Consider the following 21,402-nt stretch of genomic DNA (forward strand, 5'->3'; position numbering starts at 1 on the left):
GTGAGACCTGAAACTATAAAAATCCTAGATGAGAGCTGTATCTTTCCAGATGTCTCTCCTAATACAAGGGAAACAAAAGCAAAAAGACACTATTGGGATTACATCAAAGTAAAAAGCTTCTGCACAGCAAAAGAAACAACCAAGAAAACTAGAAGACAACCTACTGAATGGAAGAGAATATTTGCAAATGACATATTCAATAAAGGGTTAGTATCCAAAATATTGCAGAACTTATACAACTCAACATCAAAAAGACAAACAGTTCAATTAAAAAATGGGCAGAAGACATGAAGATACATTTCTCCAAAGACCACACATAGATGGCCAACAGACACATGAAAAGATGCTCAACGTCACTCATCATCAGGGAAATGCGAATCGAAACCACAATGAGGTATCACCTCACACCAGTCAGAATGGCTAAAATCAAAAACACAAGAAAGAATGTTGGTGAGGATATGCAGAAAAAGGAAACCTGTGTGTGTTGATGGGAATGCAAACTGTTGTAGCCACTGTGTGAGACAATATGTATGTTCCTTGAAAAGTTCAAAATAGAATTTCCATATGATCCAGTAATTGCACTACTGGATATCTACCCAAAGAATACGAGAACACTGATTCAAAAGGATACATGCACCCCTATGTTTATTGCAGTATTATTTACACAGCCAAATTATGGAAGCAGACCAAGTATCCGACAATGAATGAATGGATAAAGAAGAGGTGGTATGTTTATAATGGAATATTATTCAGCCAAAAAAAGAATGAATCTTGTTATTTGCAACAACATGTATGCATCTAGAGAGCATGATGCTAAGTGAAATAAACCAGAGAACAAGAAATACCATATGATTTCACTCATATGTGGAATTTAAGAAACAAAACAAATGAACAAGGAAAAAAGAAGGAGAGACAAACCAAAAAACAGACTCTTAACTATAGAGAACAAACTAATGGTTAGCAGAGAGGAGATGGGTGGAGGGACTGGGTGAAATAGGTGAAGGGGATTAAGAGTACCCTTATCTTGATGAGCACTAAGTAATATATGGAATTGTTTATCACTATATTGTACACCAGAAACTAATAAAACACTGTGTGTTTACTATACTGGAATTAAAATTTAAAAAATAAGTAAAAATAAACATGTATTAGTCAAGAAAAAAAATTCTAAAAGGTTGGTTCAATTTGCATTGACACTATATAATGGGGAACATATTTTAAATATTAAAAGCTCTCCACTAACAAATGAACTCAGGAATTCTCACTAAGAGAAAAATGGCTGAAATAATCTTGCTTTGTACAGCTTTGCTTACATCTGGGCCATGAATTTTCTGTTTTTCTTGTGTGCTAAGGAAACTTAAGCCAACTGAGAAAGACGGATGAAGAAGAGAGGCCAGCAAAGCCCTCCGAGATGGGGAAGACAGAAGAAAGCTGATGGAGTGTGTTTACTAAGATCTGACTGCTGAGTAACTGCGGGGTTTCCCTCATTTCATCTCATCCTGAACTGAACATCCATATTTACGGCCTGATGATTTACAGCCTGGTGATTCAGGGTGCCTGCATTACTTTTACTTTCATTTCCAGTTTTAACACATGATTTAGATGGTAGAAATTTCTAACTTCCTCAGTTTTTTTAAGCTTTTATAAGAGGAAGATAGAAGGCGGAAAGCGCCAGTGAGCAAGCAGTGAGCAGCTGAGAACTGTCCTCGGACCTGTGGTAAGCATAGCAGGTGAGTACATCTTCTTTTACATGCAACACTGTCTGCACGCAAGATTTGATCTCTGATTCAAAGTCACAACTGAGGAAGGGGCAGGAGGGGCAGGCTGCCTTTTGTCTGGCCCACAAGGGTCTGCGGCTGGCTTTAGTTTTAGGGAAGCTCAGCTTTGCCACTTGAAACAGTAGCAGCTGCAAAGTGACCGCCAGCACACCATGTCTCCCTGGATGCGCTGCTCCCGGAACAATGTCAGCTCAGGGCAGCAGCAAGTAGAGTGGAAGGAGTCCCCATGGGAGCCTCCCTAATTTCCTCTCATCAGGCTCTGTGGCAGGCATTCGAATTCATAGAACAAGACAGTGTCCATTGAGGAGCTGATAGACAATGACAATCTAAAGAGATAGATTCTTTCTAATCTTTCTATTAGTCGTACTGAAGAAAGCTTTGAGAGTTTATAAATCTCCATGTAGAAATAAATGTAGCTCCCACATCGCTGATCTTTATTAGTTAAAAATAACTATGTTGTCAAGTCTGTCTGTGTCTTTCTCCCTGCCCCCCTCGGATGTTTGTTGGGTTATTTTTCATAGAATCCACAGAGTCTTCTGTACCATTTGTTAAGTGTATAGAATCTGGGTTTAACAATTTCTTTTGATGATTCTTAGATAGTTCAAATTTGGAAACCAGTCCTGAACAGGATTGAATGCTTGCACTTTGTTAATTTGAAGTTAAAAGCTCTGTGGCTCATTCACAGCTAAGAAACCACAGACGTGTTTTCACGAAGTTGTTCAGTTGTTCCTGTCACATCTCCCTCAGTTTTCTCTAATCTTCCCTGTAAAGAGGGACTGTACACTTTCAGTCATTACAACGTAGCTGTTCAAGGCTTCTGTTTTACCTGCAGGTTCTTTGCTCCCCACACTGAAGAATCAGACAAAAGGAGGTGGGACAGAAGCAGTGTGTTTGCACTTGCTTACCATTCTGATCTGACAAAAAATGTATTTGTAGACCTTGTTTCTTAGAAATCTACAGTTTGCGGAGTGGGTTAAAGTGCATAGCCCAAAGGACCAAATTGCTCAATGCAATTGTTGTAGATTCATCTCCATTTATTCAACAAACACACACTGCAATTCTATGTTGTGCTGCAAGCTATGCTAAGATAAAAGTATATGGTATCTAATTTAATTATCAAAATATCCTCCAGGTTAGACCTATAATTTTATCCAGTGTTAGATCAATCTTAATGTCACCGACTTTAATAAAACAGGGAGGGTGTCAAAGATCTGCCTGGACCCAAGCTTGGAATGGACAGAATGGACTCTCCTCCACCAGTTTACTTTGAAATGAACAAGGAAGAGCGTTACTGACCCTAAAGGCTTCATTACCTTTTTACCTAATTACCCCTGGTATGCGTTAACTTTACTGTCCTCGTGCGATCCAAATGCCAGTTGCTCCGCTGAAATTTTATGAGCAATTGCTTGAAAACTATTACCACTCTCATCCAGTGAAAGAGTTCACTATTTAGAAAAGAAAACAGAGCTTCAAAATGGAGTCTCTTTTGTCAAAAATTTTATATAACTCCATAATATTATAGAAAACCATTTTAATATAATGCAATCAAAAATATGCCAGGAGACCAAAATTATATTTTTAATATTTAATTTTTTATATTAAACTTAACCTTAAAAAACAATTACAAGAGAATCCCATATACTATTCACCTAGATTTATCCACTGGTGACATTTTGCTAGATTTGCTTGATCTCTCTAAATAACGTGTATATGTCTCCCTATATAATAAAAAATGGTATTTGCATATATATATATTTTTTATTCCAGTTCATAGGAGTAATTTGCCGAAAACCTGACCCTCTCAGCTAAGTACCTCAGCCTGTATCTCTTAAGATTCAGGAACATTCTCTTGACTTCCCTGGTTGAAAGGGAGGCTACATTCTTTAGACTGACTTCATTCCACTTACCACTCCCATTCCCAGCACTTGTCGACCTGCAGACAAAAGGTGAGCACATGGGTCACAGGAAAGCATTAGAGAGCACACTTTCATATGTGATCATGAGGAGAAAGCTACATAGGTTAACCTATTGATAAAGGAACTGACAGGATAATCAATGTGAGGAAGAATATTCTGCCCAGTGAGTGGCCGCAGTAACAGGACACAGAGAAATCGACTGTCTGGTTGTTGTTTTTAAAAACTTTTAAAATTGTGACAAAAAAATTTAACATAAAATTTACCATTTTAACCATTTTTAGGAGTACAGTTCAGTGACACAAGGTACATTCTCATTGTTGTGCAACTATTACCACTATCTGTCTCCAGAGATTTTTATCACCCCAAATGGAAACTCAGTACCCTTTAAACAATAACTCCCTGTTCCCCTGCCTTCAGCCATGGTAAACACTATTTTACTTTCTGTCTCTATGCATTTGACTATTTTAGGTACTTCTGATAAGTGGAATCTTACAATATTTGTCCTCTGTGTCTGGCTTATTTCACTTTAGAAAAATGTCTTCTAGGTTCATCAGTGTTGTAACATGTATCAGAATTTCTTTCTTTCTACAGCTGAAAAATACTCCATTGTATGTATGTATATATATGTCATGCATGTGTATGCCACATTTTGTTGATCCATCCGTCCCTTGATGGACATTTTCACCTTTTGGCTACTGCGACTTCTGCTGCTATGAACACTGCTGTACAAGTATCTGTTTGAGTCCCTGCTTTTAATGCTTTTGTACATATACCAGATGTGGAATCGCTGGATCAAATGGCAATTCTATGATCAACTTTGGGGGAACCATCATAGTGTTTTTCCACAGTGGTTGACCATTTCACATTTCTACCAGCAATGCACAAGCACTCCAATTCCTCTACACTGTGGCCAGCACTAGTTGTTTGCTGTTTGTTTGGTTTTGTTTTCATTTTTTTAGTAATAGCCACTTTAATGGGTGTGAAGCTATACCTCATGGTTTTGATTTGCATTCCCATAATGATTAGTGATGTTGAACATCTTTTCATGTGTCTATTGCCTATATGTCTATTTTCTCAGGAGAAATTGCCCATTTTTGAACTGTATTCTTTTTGTTGTTATTACTGAGTTGTAAGAGTTCTTATAGATTCTGGATATTAATCCCTTATCGGATATGTGATATGCAGTCTTCTTCTCTTATTCTGTGGGTTGCCTTGTTACTCTGTTGACGATGTTCTTTGATGCACAAAAATTATTAATTTTGATGAAGTCCATTTACCATTTTTTCATATTTTGATCATTCCTTTGGTGTCATATCCAAAAAATCATTGTCATCCAGTATCATGAAGGTTTTCTCCTGTGTTTTCTTCTAAGAGTTTTTGTACTTTTAGCTCTTATGTTTAAGTCTTTGATATGTTTTGAGTTAAATTTTATATATGGTGTTAAAGTAATAGTCCAACTTCATTTTTCGCATGTGAATACCAAATTTTCCCAGCACCTCCTGTTGAAAAGACTGTGCTTTCCCCATTGAATGATCTCGGCAGGCTTCTCAAAAATCATTTGACCATATATGGGGTGGTTTATTTCTGGTCTCTCTCTTCTATTCTCTTGGTCTACATATCTTTATGCCAGTACCACACTGTGACTGGACTAATTTTGTTTTCATATCGTTTTCCTGATTTATTTTACTTCTTTGTGTTTCCCTTTAGCTTTTGGAGCATATTTGAGAAAATTACTTAAGTCTTTGCCTAGAACATGCAATGCTTGTGTTTCTCCAGGGATGTTTTCTACCACATTTGTTTACTTCCTTTGAATGGGCCGTATTTTCCTGTTTCTCTGTATGCCTGTGATTGTCGTGGTTTCTGTTGAAAATTGGTCATTTATAGAAACAGCCACCTTTTCCATTCTCTGCATACTGGTTTTGTGCTAAGGAAGTATTTGCTAATCAGCTGGGTCTTGGCCTTGAGCCTTAGGTTAACCTAGGGAGAAACCTTAAAGTCTTTTTAGGTCTTTCCTGAGCATGCATCTTCCTGACCTTGTGTGTGGCTTTTTCAGTTTCCCCATATACACGCTGCTTTTAAATCTCTTAATTATCCTCAGATTCTCTCCTTGGGGCCTTTGATGGTCTACTGTTTGTCTCCACCCTGAAAAGGAAAAAATTCTATTTCTCCTCTCAACACTATTCTCAATACTTCACTTCTGGTCACCACATGTATGGCTAATTTTTCACAGTAAGCAATTCTGACACAAACAGTCTGAAGTTAGTGTATGCACTACAGGTTAAGGGCTCAGTCCCACAAGACTGGCCCCATTTCAGATGCCAATCACAAGTCCAGGGTATCACCTGTGCTTCTGGCTATGTTTGCCATCTCTACTCCAGGTTCAGTAATTTGTTAGAATAGCTTACAGAACTCATGAGAAACAGTTTACTCAGTACATTATTGGTTTATAAAAAAAAAGGAAGGAGAGAAGGAAGGAAGGAAAGAAAGGAGAGAGAGAGAGGGAGGGAGGAAGGAAGAAAGGAAGGGAGAAAGGAAGGGAGAAAAAGAAAGAAAGAAAGAAAGAAAGAAAGAGGAAGGGAGAGGGAGGGAGACAGACAGACACAGCCCTGGAACAGCATGATAAAAAGGTGCATAGGGCAAGGTATCAAGAAAAGGTAGAACTTCCATGCTCTCTCTAGGCACACCACCCCTGAGCACCTGCACATGTTCACTAATCCAGAAGCTCTTTAAACTCCTTCAGTTAGGGTTTTTAATGTAGTCTTCATTAAATAGGCATGATTGAGTAAATCATTGGCCATTGGTGATTAATTCAACCTTCAGCCCTTCTCTCCTCCCCAGAGGCTGGGGAGATGAGGCGAAAGTTCCAGCTCTCTAATCACATGGTTGGTTTCCTTGGCACCCAGCCTTCATTCTGTGGTTATCCAGGGTATCTTCCAAAATCACCTCATTAACATAAACTTGGGTGTGTTTGAAAGGTGCTTGTTATGTATAACAGAAGACACTTCTTTCACCTTCTTTCCTCTGGAACTACCTTAGGACCTGTTTTAGGAACCAAGGACAAAAGACCAAATATTATAACAAAAGATACTTCCATTACTTTCATCACTTGGCAAATTAAATGTTTTGGAAGCTGTATGTCAGGAGCAGGGACAAAGACCAAATACATACTTCTTATTGTAAATCACAATATCACACACTAATAGTATTTTGCCAGAGGGGTCTGCAAGTTCAGTCTCCCTGCAGCTTTCCCAAACAATGCCCCTTGCTTCTCCCTGTCCGAGAAGTGAATTTGGTAAAACAAAGACCAGTCCTTCAGGCAGCTCAGAACAGATTGGAACATCTGCTCTGTTCCATCCAGTCTAAAGGAGGGAAGTGGGAACTGAACTACTACCTAAGATGCTCTGTTTTTGTTTTTTTATTTTTTGTTTTTATTTATTTGAGAAAAAGAGCATGAGCCAAGTGGGTGGGTGGGCAGAGGGAGAGGGAGAGAGAGACATAGATTCCCTGTTGAGCAGGGAGCCCAACACAGGGCTTGATCCCAGGACCCTGTGATCATGACCTGAGCTGAAGGCAGACACTTAACTGAGCCACCCAGGCACCTCTAAGATGATCTGTTTTATGTCTTCTCTGGTCATCTCTTGCCTCAGGCATCTGCAGATCCATGCCCTGCAGTTCACGAGCAATGCCCATGAAACCAATGCCGTTGCTTCTTTTCATATGATATTCAAGTGATACCCCTACATTCCTGGCCCCTGCCCTGGCCTGAGATCCATGTGAGATGAGACAGAGACCTGAGAGGTAAACCCCAGACAGGTTAGAACACTGTGAACAAGGTCCGCTCTGTTCCCTCTGGGTCAAGGGAGAAAACTGAGAACTGGGTTGCCACCTCTTAACAGACCAAAGCTATACCACACTGGGGAGTGTATGGGCCAAGGACAAGCAAAAACACCACAGAATTTCCTACCATTTTTAATATGGCTTTTTCTTGATTGGGTGTTTGCTTGGTTGCTTTAGATGTTTGACTCTTTTTGCAGAACTTCTGTAAGATTATTCTAGCCAATATTTTGATTATTTTTTTTAAAGATTTTTTAAATTTATTTATTCGACAGAGATAGAGACAGTCAGCGAGAGAGGGAACACAAGCAGGGGGAGTGGGAGAGGAAGAAGCAGGCTCCTAGCGGAGGAGCCTGATGTGGGGCTCGATCCCATAATGCCGGGACCACGCCCCGAGCCGAAGGCAGAGGCTTAACCGCTGTGCCACCCAGGCGCCCCTATATTTTGATTATTTTTGATATCTCCTTGGGGAAACAAGAGCTTAGAGCTTCCTAGCTTGCCATTTTGCTCCACTGTCTAGGTTTAATCCTGGCTCTATGTCTTACTCAGCTTTTGTGAGACTCATTTATCTTATCTGCAAAGTGGGTACAATAATTTCTAACTTGTAGGTTCTCAAAAATATCAATGAGGCTGTGTATGTAAGGTATGTGTCACAGGGCTGGTATACTGCAGACCCTCAGTGATAGTAACAGTTGCTTGAATTTTCTTATTACTATTGAAGCAAAACTTTGGAGAATAATAATACTCTATGTTTCATTACTAGTATGATCGAGATTTGGGGGAATAATAGAGGAAGCCCTCTGCAGTTTGCTAATTCTAGGTTACATTTTGTCTCATAGAAACCACAGAAGTTTCACCTAATCCTAAACTCATGGGTGCTTTGGATAACTCTAAGTCAGAGAATGACTTTGTAATATTATTTCTACTAGGAGGCTTTTCTAGGTTGGCAGGTTGCCATGGCATCTGGACCCACTATGACGGCCCCCATTTGTCTGGTGGAAAACAACAATATGCAGCTGTCAGTGAACCAGACAGCTGTACAGATTCTTGAAGATATTTCTCAACCAGTAGTGGTGGTGGCCATTGTAGGACTGTATCGTACAGGCAAATCCTACCTGATGAACCGTCTTGCAGGACAGAACCGAGGTGAGCGTTGTACTCAGTCTGGGGCCATCTCTCAGATCTTTAGTTTTCTTCCCTGGTCATGTGAAAGGAGAACCAAACTCCTCTCAATCAACCAACCTTCCAATTCTAATTTTCACCACTACATTACTCTTACTGTAATCTGTTATCATACTGTTTTACTACTGTTAAGGAAAACTCTCCTACTAACACTCAGGATCCTACATTCTTTAACCTGATCAAGTAATGGGCTCTTATAATTGTATCTCCTCTCTCTCTCGAAACACATTTGCTTTTTTAGGGGATATTTCCATCAACATATAAGATGTCTGAATATCTATTGAGGAGGGATAGAAGGAGAAAAATGTTCACCTTTACCCCAGAAGGTTGACCTACAATCGTTATAGTTCTAATAAGAATACATTCCGATATGAATACATGCCGGCTGCTACATTCTTAAAGAGTCTCGGACTGCCAGTAAATCTCACCAATAGTAAATATTGAACTGAATGAGAAGTACCAGAGAAATCTTGTGAAAGTACTTTTATGAGTAGAAATTTGAAGAAACATTTATGATCTAATATTCCCCGCACATCTCCTTCCTTTTGAGCAGTAAGCAAATAACCACCAGCTTCATATAGCAGAAGTGTAGCTCTTTTTGCCAATGGGTCTTGTCCCTGTGCTACTTGAATAAACTTACTATGTTCACTGTGAAATATCTCAAGAATTCTTTCTTGACGGTTGTGCTCAAGGACCCCAAGACAGCTATCATCTTAAAAATCCTTCCTGGATTTCACATCGTATTGTAGTTAACAACCTTCCCCACCGCCTTTTTTTTTTTTTTTTATCACTTTGGCAAAAAATATTATCTCAATTTCCCTTTTCTACTTTTTCTTTTCCCATGTTTCTCTTTAATCCACTGCTCTCTTTGCTCCTCACCATTCTTTCAAAATGCTCTTGTTATGGTTATCGATGATTTCCATTTTTTTTTTTCTTCATGAATGCTTCTTTGCCTCCATCTTGAGCACTTCCCTGGCATCACTTAGAACAGATGACACACAAAGTAAGACATGCTTAAGGGATTTGAGAAAGAACCATCTTGTATGCTGGGGTATTTACATTCCAGGAAGTCTGACTTTGTAACCTTTGATTGCTTCGATGAGTCTCCTGTCACTGTATGTTGCCTTCTCCCCTCCCCTTGCAGGTTTCCCTCTGGGCTCTACAGTGCAGTCTAAAACCAAGGGCATCTGGATGTGGTGTGTGCCTCACCCCTGCAAGCCAAAACACACCCTGGTCCTTCTGGATACCGAGGGCCTGGGTGATGTGGAAAAGGTAAGACAGGCAGTCACAGATAAATCCTTTTTACTCTGGATTTGCTCCTCACCTCTTCATGACCTTTTGCAATTTAACTGCTGTGAACTCTTTGCAATATCTAGAAATCCGGCTATAGTAAATGAGGCATGTTGGTTTGTTTGAAGTTCACTTCTAGGTAAGATATGGTATATTAGATAACTCTTTTATTTCTTGATGCTGGAATTATTTGATTAATTTTTTTAAAAGATTTATTTATTTATTTGAGATAGAGAGAAATACTGCGAGTAGGGGGAGGGAGAGAGGGAGAGAGAGAGAATCTCAAGTAGACTTCCTGCTGAGCACAGAGCGTGATGTAGGGTTTGATCTCATGACCTGGAGATCATGACCTGAGCCGAAACCAAGAGTCAGATGTTCAACTGACTGAGCCACCAAAGGGCCCCTGAATTATTTGATTCCATTTAAGAAATAATTTTTGAATAGCTGAGTTGCAGCCTCCTGGCTTAGTACTATAGATACTAGTTACCACAGTAAAGGTCCTGCCCTCAAAGCATCCTCAGTCCAGTTGAGAAGACCACACATAATGCAGTCAGATTTAATAAAATACGATTGGGAAAGAAGCAAGTTGGGAGAGAGAAAGAAGTTACACTGCAATGCAATCGCTGACTTCTGTTAGTTCCATGGGAATTCTGTGGCTGGGATGCTCCTTTGAGTTATCCTGAGTTGGGACAAGGGTGTTGATAAATCATTGAAAGGCTGCTCTGGAAGCCTTTCTAATTAAAAGGAGTGGCACCTGAGAGCTGTCTTCCATCAGCACTCCCACTAGCTGGGTGAATCAGTCCCTCAATTTTATAAGGTGATCTGGGCAGCACAACATAGTGGCACTACATATGTTAAGCATAAGAGCGCTTTGGTGGGAAAGAGGAGAAACATCAATTCCATCCCAGTAAAGGAAATATTTCTGATTTATCTTCCAGATGAAGTGTGTATTTGAGGTTTGCGGTTAATAGTTGGGTTTACATTTCCTATGGTAAAGTTCATCAGCTACCCAAAGAGCATTCTGGAAGGCTCTGAGACACCTCTGAAGGTGCTAGTCCTATAAGCATATGTTTACCTTATAACAAACATTTTCAGGTGGATTTTTGGTATTTTAATTTTCTGCTAATGGATGAAATGAATGATTTCTCCTTTTGTGCCTTACTTTGAGACTTATTTGGAAATGGTATCTAAATTTCTGTAGCTCTCCATTTCTGTCCCAAGAGAAGTTAGAAATTCTGCTTTTATTTACTTTTTTATTATTTTTTTTACTTATAGAAATCAGTATGGAGGTTTCTGAAAAAGTTAAATAGAAATACCATATGTTCCAATAATTCCACTACTGGGTATTTACACCCAAAGAAGATGAAAACACTAATTTAAAAAGATATATGCATCCCTATGTTTACTGCAGCATTATTTACAATAGCCAAGATATGGAAGCAACTGACTAATCCATTAACAGACAAATGGATAAGGAAGATGTGGTATAAATACACGATGGAATATTACACAGACATAAAAAAGGACGAGATTGTGCCATTTGCAGCAACATGGACAGACCTAGAGAGTATTATGCTAAGTGAAATAAGTCAGACTGAGAAGGGTATATACCACATAATTTCACACACACACACACACACACACACACACACACACACACGAATTAACAAAAAACAGAATCAGACCTGCTGAGAACCAAGTCTATGTTTCTTCATGTCTGTATTTGACCAATTCTTGAACACTCAGCTCAAGACTTCCAGTAAGCCTTCATAACATATACTTTCTCCAACTTTCACAGTTCTGTTCCTCCTTGATAAAATTCTAAATTTCCATTTCATATTATAGCTATAGGTTCCATTGCTTATGTACATTACTAAGATATAAGATTACCAATATTTTTATAGATATTGTCATCTTTGTTACATTCATTGTTACAGACATTTGTCATCAGTTTGAAATAGTCATCTTGAAAGTAGCAACTGCCAGTTTCAAGTTTGCTTTTTAAATATAAGAGCAATGGGAAATATTCAGTAGCTTCCTATAAACAACTGCTGAATTTAATTGAATATAATTTGAATCCCCAGTTATGGCAATTATGGTATATTTTATATGGCTATATATAGAATGAATAAATTCTAACACTCATCATTGAATACCTAATTGCACACCAGGTACTGTACTGGTTTTTCTATATATGCTACTTTATTTCATCCAATTGAGGAAAAAGAAAGCTCTGTGAATATTACAGTCTCTTTATATATGAGGAAATCACAATCACAAAAAATGTCTTTGTAATTGTCACAGGTGATATCTCTATCCATGTCTGTCTTCAAACTCATTTCTTTGCATGGCAAGTATGTTAGCTGAAATAATAAATGAAAGACTGATAGAAGAAGTATCTGAATGAGTTTCTAAAGACGAAACTTCTAAAACTCTTGCTCTAATGTGCTTTCTAGGGTGACCCTAAGAATGACTCATGGATCTTTGCCCTGGCTGTGCTTCTGAGCAGCACCTTGGTCTACAACAGCTTGGGCACCATCAACCACCAGGCCCTGGAGCAGCTGCAGTATCCTTCCAGGGACCAAGCCACCATATCTCATTAAGTTTATGGGAATAGAGATCAAGTTAGTTTCTCCTTCCCTGTCACTTAGCTGCCTTTGGTGGAGCAGAGGGGACCCAGGGCAAAACAGAGTGTTTGTAATAATTTTTTGTTAGAGAAAAGTGGGAAGGATGGGTGGGAACTTCCTTTTCCTTAACTGGGCCCTAGTTACGTGACAGAGCTCACAAAACTAATCAGGGCAAAGTCCTCCCCAGAAGAGGATGGAACAGAAGATTCCACAGAGTTTGTGAGTTTCTTCCCAGACTTTATCTGGGCTGTACGGGATTTCAGCCTGGAGCTGAAGTTAAATGATCATCCTATCACAGAAGATGAGTACCTGGAGAATGCCTTGAAGCTGATTGCAGGTATCAGAGCATGGCCTGGGCAGTGGATGGTCCAACAGAGGGTGGGAGCTACTAAAAGTCCATTATCATTGGGATTGCATTTGTATTCGAGACTAGATTGAGGTCTGTAGAAATGGTGACTACAGGTTGGGCTGAAAAGCTCTAAGAAGTTCACTCAAGAAAAGCGGAACCTAGGCTAGAATCAAATTTTTCAAAACTGATTTGTTCTTTAAACAATGGCTAAGGTAGCTACCAGACTTCAATGGGTGCTTAAACTTTCCAAAGACCAAACACATGTTCCTTACTTTGGCTTCTGTTTTTCTGTGTTGAAGTAAACAACTGACTGATACTTACTGGCATGAAATTAAAAGGAAAATCAATATATTACTATATAGACAATATATGTCAATAAAAATATATTTAACAGTTAGATATCAACCTTTCAAAGAAGGACATAATTATCTAATGTCTGTATAGATATATCACATACAAAAATGACTGTGCTCTAATAAACCTGAAGAAGTACGCCTTTTCAATCTATACCTTTTCATTATTTCCGATAATTATCAGAACATTCATTTTACTGTCTATATCATAGTTTTCTCTTAATTCCCATATATTTATCCATGCTATAATGTTGAAATAATTATTTTAATGGGATACATTTATAATGGTATATATGTCAATTCTGATTTATTCATTCTTGCTTTCAGTTTTCTACTTACACTTTCCCAAAACATTTAATGAGAAACTGGCTTGGCAGAAGAGCAATGCTGTTAAATCAAGTCTAGTCCTTCACCTCAAGGAGTGTGTAGAGTAGTGGTGACGTCCTAAAATTACATTTTAGTTACATTTACTCTTCCGAGGTTTTTGTGAAATAAAATAGCTATCACTGTGCAAATTATTTCTAGCATCAAAGCAGTTTTCCTTAAATAACCAGAGTGTCCTAATAAGCCTAATACTGTTGTTCCTGATACTGCTCCATTATCCCTTGACTGTGGCTCTTCTTGGTCCCAAGTTCGGTTTCTACATTAGACCAAAAAGTTCTATTTGACCTTCCATTCTTTTAACAATTCATTAAGTAAACATCTAATGGACAACTCTACCACCATTTTCAGGTCTGGAGTTATGAGCCATAGATTTCTTTTACCTGGATCAGATGTCTCCCCAAATTTCTCTCCAGAATGCTACCATTGGTATGAGTTTGCTGTGTAAGGAAGTACTGAATGTCTGGGTTAAAGGTGTTTCGAGCATAAAAGACAGCAAAGAATCAAAATCCCAGTCATAAAAACCATTAGATCCCTCGCCTCAGGACTGTTCCCACAGTAATCTGTTGTTCTTATCCCTCAGGCAACAATTCCAGAATCCAAGCATCCAATCGACCCAGAGAGTGCATCAGGCATTTCTTTCCAAAACGGAAGTGTTTTGTCTTTGATCGGCCAATAAATGACACAAAACTCCTAGCCAATATTGAGAATATACCTGAGTGTCAACTGGATCCTAAATTCCAGACACAAGCGAACAATTTTTGTTCCTACATCTTCACCCAGGGAAGGACCAAGACTCTCAGAGAGGGAGTCACAGTCACCGGGAATCGTGAGTCTCCTTTTACCATTTCTGTGGGGCTGAATATCAGCATTTTTGTTTGATTCTATATGGAATTCTAGGTATACACACATTCACACTCCACGAAGAGATGTGTATAATTATTTCACTTTGGGGGGGTTTACAAATCCCTCTCTAAAACTGCACACTTTGTCACTGATACCTGTGTCATCCATTTATCTGAAAAAAAAAAAAAAAACTCCTCCACTGAGAAAAAATAAATCACTAACTGGGTATAAAAACAGAATATACTGCTTTTTTTCCCCAAGGGAAGTCCCATCTGGTAAGTGTTATTTGCAAAAAAAAATACAAAAAAAATATTTTGCGAGTCTAGAGCTGTACAAAAATAAATAGTATCCCATGGATCAGTGAAAATCCATTGGAAGCTTCGAAATTCAGAATAAATATAATCTGATTTATCCTGCCTCATCAGTCTACCCATATAATCTACTTTGCTTTTAATTTTTTAAATGGGAAATTATGTTTTCCAGATACCCTTTAGTATGTTAGATAAAGGTAAATTTTTAATTTTTTAGCCATATGGCCTGGGGAACCATAAAAATTAAGTCAATAGGAAAACAAAGGTGAAGATAAAGGAAGCAGGGCTGCGTGTAAAAAAGAAAGAAATGTAGTCTCAGAATCTGGTATCCTGGGGTGATAATTTTATATTTACCCCTTTAATATCCCGGCTCATTCAGGGCTGAGAACTCTGGTGGTGACCTATGTGGATACTATCAATACTGGAGCAGTGCCTTGTTTGGAGAACGCAGTGGCAACCCTAGCCCAGCTTGAGAACTCTGAGGCTGTGCAGAGGGCAGCTGACCACTACAGCAAGCAGATGGCCCAGCGAGTGACGCTCCCCACAGAAACGCTCCAGGAGCTGCTGGATGTGCATACAGACTGTGAGAGGGAAGCCATTGCAGTGTTCATGGAGCACTCCTTCAAGGATGAGAAGCGGGAGTTCCAGAAAACTCTTGTGGTAACTTGTCTTAGTATTTACTCTTCAGGACCCTTCCTTTTGAAGATTGAAGCCTAGAAGTACCTTTATTGACCCCATGGCTCATCTCTTACTCAAGGATAAAGAAATCTGCATTCTCATGAGAAAGAGAGTTTCAAAGGACTACATTTCTTTCTTTTTTTTTCCTCCCAAACCTGAGGCACTTTATCTAAAAATCTCTCTGATCTCTGAAGTAAAATCAATATAGATATCCTCCTGATGTTTTAAGACATCTATGAATTCTAAGCCTGCCCACAACACCCAAAAGTCATTCCTGAGCATGGATGTTTTCCGGGAACACACTCCCATTATCACAAAGCAAACTTTCTCTTATCAGACCCTCATTCCAGGCCATTTTCAACTTGTATTGCTTCTTGTTGTATCACTGTATCATTGAAGATAAATCACTAAATGCTACAGTTGTAAGGAGCCATAGAGATTAGGTAATACAACTCCAACATTTCAGAAGAACCAGGGAGGTTAAGAAACTTGCCCATAGTCTTACAGAGAGTATTCAAGGTTGTGAGTAAATCAAGTCTTGTCATTCCTGTTTTATTCCATGCCCTTCTCCAACAGAATGCTTTTCTCATGAGGACCACAGTTAGACCAATCCTTCTACCAGATTCTTTGGAATCGTATTGTTTCTGTTCCTTTCTTCTGGTGACATCCCTCTACTTTTCCCTCGTAGGAACTCATAAAGGATAAGAAGGAGCATTTCTTGCAGCAGAATGAAGAGGCATCCATTAAATACTGCCAGTCTAGGCTCAATGAGATTTCACAGGTCCTAATGGAAAGTATTTCAGCANGAACTTTCTCTGTTCCTGGAGGATACAAGCTCTACAGGGAAGCAAAGGAAAGTATTGAATGGAAGTATTCACAACTGCCCAGGAAAGGAGTGAAGGTGAGGAATAGGGGAGCATGGGGAGACTACAGAATAGAGTCAAAGGGGTCTCCAGATAATCTGAGAGCACAGCACCAGTTGTGGGTGATAAAAGCATAGGGATATCCTGACAGCTTTAGCTTTTGAGGTCCACTATTTGCTATTTACTCCTGAGAAGAGTGGAAATGCCTATTCCCAAAAAAAGAGTATTGCTTTCTGAAATGCACAAGAGACAGAACAGAAATTACTCATTTCTTCATCCAACAACACAGCATTGAATATGCCAAGTGTTGACGATTTACAAGTTAAAGTAAGCATCCTTGTACTTAAGTATGGTCAAAAGTAAGAGAAGAAATCAAATACACAGACAATTGCATACAAAGTTGTAACACATATGAACCTGTGAAAATGGGCTACATATGATGCACTATTATGCAGCTATAGAAAGGATGAGATCATGACGTCTGAGGCAACATAGATGGACCTAAAGGATATTATGCTAAGTGAAACAAGTCAGACTGCGAAAGACAAATACCATATGATTTCACTCATAAGTGGAATCTTAAAAAACACCCAGAAGTGAATAAACAAAAAGCAGACTCAAACTTATAAATACAGAGAACAAACCGATGGCTGCCAGAGAGGAGGGGGACGGGGGATGGGTAAAATGGGTGAAAGGAGTGGGAGATACAGGCTTCCAGTTATGGAATGAATAAGTCATGAGAATGAAAGGCACAGCATAAGGAATACAGTCAACAATACTGTGATAGTGATCTAACGACACAGATGGTATCTACACTTGTGGTGAACATAGCATAAAGTGTAAACTTGTAGAATCACTGTGTTGTACACCCCAACCTAAGGTAACACTGTGTGTCAACTATATGCCAATTAAGAAGTATAATAATAAAGAAATAAATAAAAGAAAATGGGCTACATAGGTTGTGGTCATAAACAATAATAATTAAATAATAATGCAACTAATATATATTGGACTCTTATTTCTTGTAGGCATAATGTAAAGCTGTTTCCCTAAACTCTTAAGTTTAATCCTTCAAACAACATTAAGCAACATCTATGTTTACTGTGAACATTTTATAGATCTGAACTGAGAGGCACAGGCGATTAAAATAACTTGCCTAAAGGTAAAGCCAGCAAGTATCAGAGGAGAGCAACAGCACAAATTAGAGGCAACACTTCCCGGCGAGAAGGCAAATATATAAAAGCACCAGAGATGGTGGATTTATAGAACTGCAGTTAGCTCTGACTGGCTGGAACCTAGAGTGGGCAGAAGGAAGTAGCACTGGGGGATACACTGGAGGGAGACAGGAAGCAGGAGCTATGGAGAGTCTCTGGTCACACTTGGACATCTTGTAGGGAGCCACTGCAGAATTTTAAGCATGAAGCAAAAATCACCTGGATATACTTGTTTTTGCAGGACTAATCTCCATAGTGGGAATCTAAGGTCTTTGCTTCTTCTTGGCTCCTCAGGCAAATGAGGTCCTCCAGAGATTCCTGCAGTCGCAGGTTTCAATAGAGGAATCCATCTGGCAGGCAGATAAAGCCCTCACTGATGGGGAGAAGGCCATAGCAGGTATGGGGCACAGCTTGGCTCACAACAGGTTGGGTAGGTCCCTCTGTCAGGTGTGACAGCAAAACCTTCCTGAAATAAGGAGTGTCCTCTCCTTCTGTGGCACTACTCTGCTAACTCTATAAACAAGGGGAGTTGTGGTTGTATGTCAGCCAGACAGGGCCTTTCCCATTATTTTGAAATTCATGAGGAATTCAGAGATTTTCCACCTTCCCTTCCAATTTAGTTTTGTCTCTGAGCTCTGGAAGGTAGAGATCAATCCTCACTTAATTTTCTTCCCTCTCTAAACTTTCCTTGGGGGCAGTGGAGCGGGTCAGGAAGGAAGCAGCTGAGAGGGAACAAGAGCTGCTAAAACAGAAACTACTGGAGCAGCAACAGCAGATAGAGGCTCAAGAAAGGACTCTCAAGGAAAACATAGTCCAACTGAAAGAGAAGATGGAGCGGGAGAGAGAAAACATTCTAAAAGAACAGAGTATGATGTTGGAGCATAAGCTGAAGGTAAGTCTGGCCATGGCCTTGGCAATGCTTGGTGGTCCTTCTTCTGGTACCTCAGGAAAGGATGGGTGAAGATTACAGGTATGGAGCTCATACAAGGAAGCACCATTGCCATTAACTGTTTGTGACTTTTTAAAACCCTGAATCCTTTGAATTCTTCTCCTTCTCCCTCTCCTTCCCCTTTTCCTCCCTTTCCTCTTCCTCCTCCTCCTCCTGCCTCTTCCCCTCCTCCTCCTCCTCCTCCTCTTCCTTCTTTCCTAAAGAAGCCTTTGAATTCCACTCTCTGTGTGGACTCTAGAGAGTTCAGGATGAGTATGGCACCTCCAAGCCCTTGGAGAATATAAATAGCATTTGAGTTGCTATTTGGGGGATTTTAAAATAATCTCATGAGGCTTGATTACATAGATATTCCAACCATATGTATTTTTTAATTTTTTATTTTTAATTAACATATAATGTATTTGCTTCAGGGGTACAGGTCTGTGATTCATCAGTCTTATACAACACCCAGTGCTCACCATAATACATACCCTCCCCAATGTCCATCACCCAGCCACCCCATCCCCCTGCGCCTCTCCCCTCCAGCAACCCTCAGTTTGTTTCCTAAGATTAAGAGTATTTTATGGTTTGTCTCCCTCTCTGGTTTCATCTTGTTTCATTTTTTCCTCTCTTCCCCTATGATCCTCTGCCTTGTTTCTTAAATTCCGCATATCCATATGTATTTAATATAAGCAGCAACTGGTTTGCTTTACCAAGATCACTGACAATTATCAGAAACCCTACTGCTACCCAAAGACCCTGAGGTATATCTATGCTGACATAAAACTATCAGGAATATATAGACTCAAAAACACAGGGAAGGGACAGTTTCTAAATGCACTATACTATCTCCAGGTGTGGGTAGTTTACCCAAGTTATCAAATGGCATAGGGAGGAATTCTCTCATTATCCATCAGGACATGTTTATGACAGATTTCTAGAAAAGCTTGTAAGTTCCCATCATTTCTACTATTTGGGTGACCATAACAACCCAAGTGGGACCGAGTGCGATCAGACCAAGGCTATCTTCCAACTGGCATTTTTTTTTTTTTTTGACTGAAACATGTTACATTTGTCCTCATGTCAAGCTTAGCATACTAGCAAAACCTTAATGGTATATGAATATTCGTAAGGCTTTAAATTATGCTCTTCTCAATGTTTAGGTCCAAGCCAGGAGATATTCCTCACTGCAAAATTCTCCTCTCTAGATTGAGTAAGAAGGAACAATTTTAGGAGTAAAACAACGATAGTTTGACCACGTTTTTATATGTGAAGTGCAATTCTTGAAAAAAATGATAATTTAAAAAGTTTTACTTCTCACTTTTTATTTAGGTCCAACGTGATCTGCTCAATGAGGGATTTCAAAAGAAATCTGAAGAGATGAATGAAGAGATAAATCAGTTGAAATATAGGGTTGAAGCTACTCAAAATAATGATACTCCCTGGTTTGCACAAGTCTTAGAGAGATTTGGCAATGAGATTGTTTCAATAGTTACTGCTCCTGTTAAATTTGTTGATTATATTGCGCGCACTGTGAACTCACTATTTAAATAAGAATTAGATCTCCTTTTAAAGAAATTAAAGAATGTGGCTATATACTCTGGCCTATTTTTGGTGCATATGCTTTTCACTTTTATTCAGCAAAGTTTTAAATATAAAAAGTGCCTACAAGAGGATATCAATGCCTGACTCACTTTAGATAGAATAAATCCATGTACACTTTGATACAGCATGTTAACTTTTAGAAAATATACATGTGCAAAATTGTAAGTATATATAAAATCCACTGAGGCATCACTTTAAATGAGAAAAGATTGCTTAATTTGATTATTTAAGTATCTATCTACATAAATGGGTAATATAAATTGAACATGTGCCAGTATGAACACTGGAATACTGTATAGCCAGTAAATAAAATGACAGTGGAGCTCAATTTGTACAAACATAGGAAATCTTGAAAATATATTATAAAGTAAAGAAATAAGGAAGAAAACAGTGTGTATAATGTGTTCACTGTAAAAAAAATTATGTGCAATCATACCTATCTATGTACACATAAAATATCTCTGGAAAATTTGTTAGAAACTAATATCACTGGTTCCTTCTGAGGAGAACTGAATGGCATCAGAGGTGGAAGGGACACAGGCTCTTCATTATATAATCTTATCTCCTGACTTTATTATAAAGAAATCTTGAATTGCCATTTTATAAATAAATCACAAAATATAGAGTATAATACTAATAATGATAATCACAAAAGGAATGTGAAATTGGCTATGAGATCATGAAATTGCTCACTATTTCTAGAAATGACATCAGCCTGCTTAATGAGGGGGTCTAAGACCAAGATCAGAGTACCAGGATGCATAAAATTCACATCTTAATCTTTTTTTCATTTTGGCTTTGGTTTTTAATCCCTTATAATTACTTCAAAACTAAGGTATAAACTTTCATGTTGCCCTTTGAAATCTCAGCTAGAGTAGCCTCTCCTTCCTATATTTGAATTACACCTTTTAAGGTGTTAGAAGCAGATTACCAAACATTAAGAATATGCACTGATGAGAGGGACCCCATAATTTTTTAAAGTGCTGCAGTGGCCTCTCTGCCGTAGGCAAGAGCAGAAGGCACCATGTGCCATTGCAGAACTAAATGCTCTGATAATGTTGGCGATGATAAACCCTGATGCATGGAGGCCAGGTGTTGGCACTGAAATGCCAGAAGCTAAGTACATAAAATAGTAATAAGCACCCTGGTTTGTCTTAGCTCAGGTTGCTGTAATAAATTACCATAGACTGGGTGACTTAGACAATAAATGTTTGTTTCTCACCGTTCTAGAGGCTGTAAGTTCAAGA

The 21,402-nt window shown here is 38.9% G+C and overlaps 1 protein-coding gene across 3 annotated transcripts; it reads left to right on the forward strand.

Moving 5' to 3' along the window:
* The first annotated feature begins 1,577 nt into the window (after window positions 1–1,577).
* LOC103662913 (guanylate-binding protein 6-like) lies at window positions 1,578–20,146 on the forward strand. 3 transcript variants are annotated; one of them, XM_008690617.2, is made up of 12 exons: window positions 1,639–1,730; window positions 3,546–3,724; window positions 8,458–8,674; window positions 9,855–9,982; window positions 12,457–12,566; window positions 12,768–12,964; window positions 14,294–14,539; window positions 15,247–15,527; window positions 16,234–16,446; window positions 17,917–18,019; window positions 18,321–18,514; window positions 19,883–20,146. In XM_008690617.2, the coding sequence occupies exons 3-12, from the start codon at window positions 8,485–8,487 to the stop codon at window positions 20,102–20,104; spliced, it is 1,884 nt and encodes a 627-aa protein (XP_008688839.2). In that variant the 5' UTR covers window positions 1,639–1,730; window positions 3,546–3,724; window positions 8,458–8,484; the 3' UTR covers window positions 20,105–20,146. The 3 variants fall into 3 exon arrangements, with proteins under 3 accessions (XP_008688838.2, XP_008688839.2, XP_008688840.2); XM_008690616.2 differs by lacking the exon at window positions 3,546–3,724 and having other exon boundaries at window positions 1,578–1,730; XM_008690618.2 differs by lacking the exons at window positions 1,639–1,730; window positions 3,546–3,724 and adding an exon at window positions 7,342–7,492.
* The last annotated feature ends 1,256 nt before the right edge of the window (window positions 20,147–21,402 follow it).

This window comes from Ursus maritimus, unplaced genomic scaffold (assembly GCF_017311325.1).
Source record: "Ursus maritimus isolate PB19 unplaced genomic scaffold, ASM1731132v1 scaffold_12, whole genome shotgun sequence".
Classification (NCBI taxonomy): domain Eukaryota; kingdom Metazoa; phylum Chordata; class Mammalia; order Carnivora; family Ursidae; genus Ursus; species Ursus maritimus.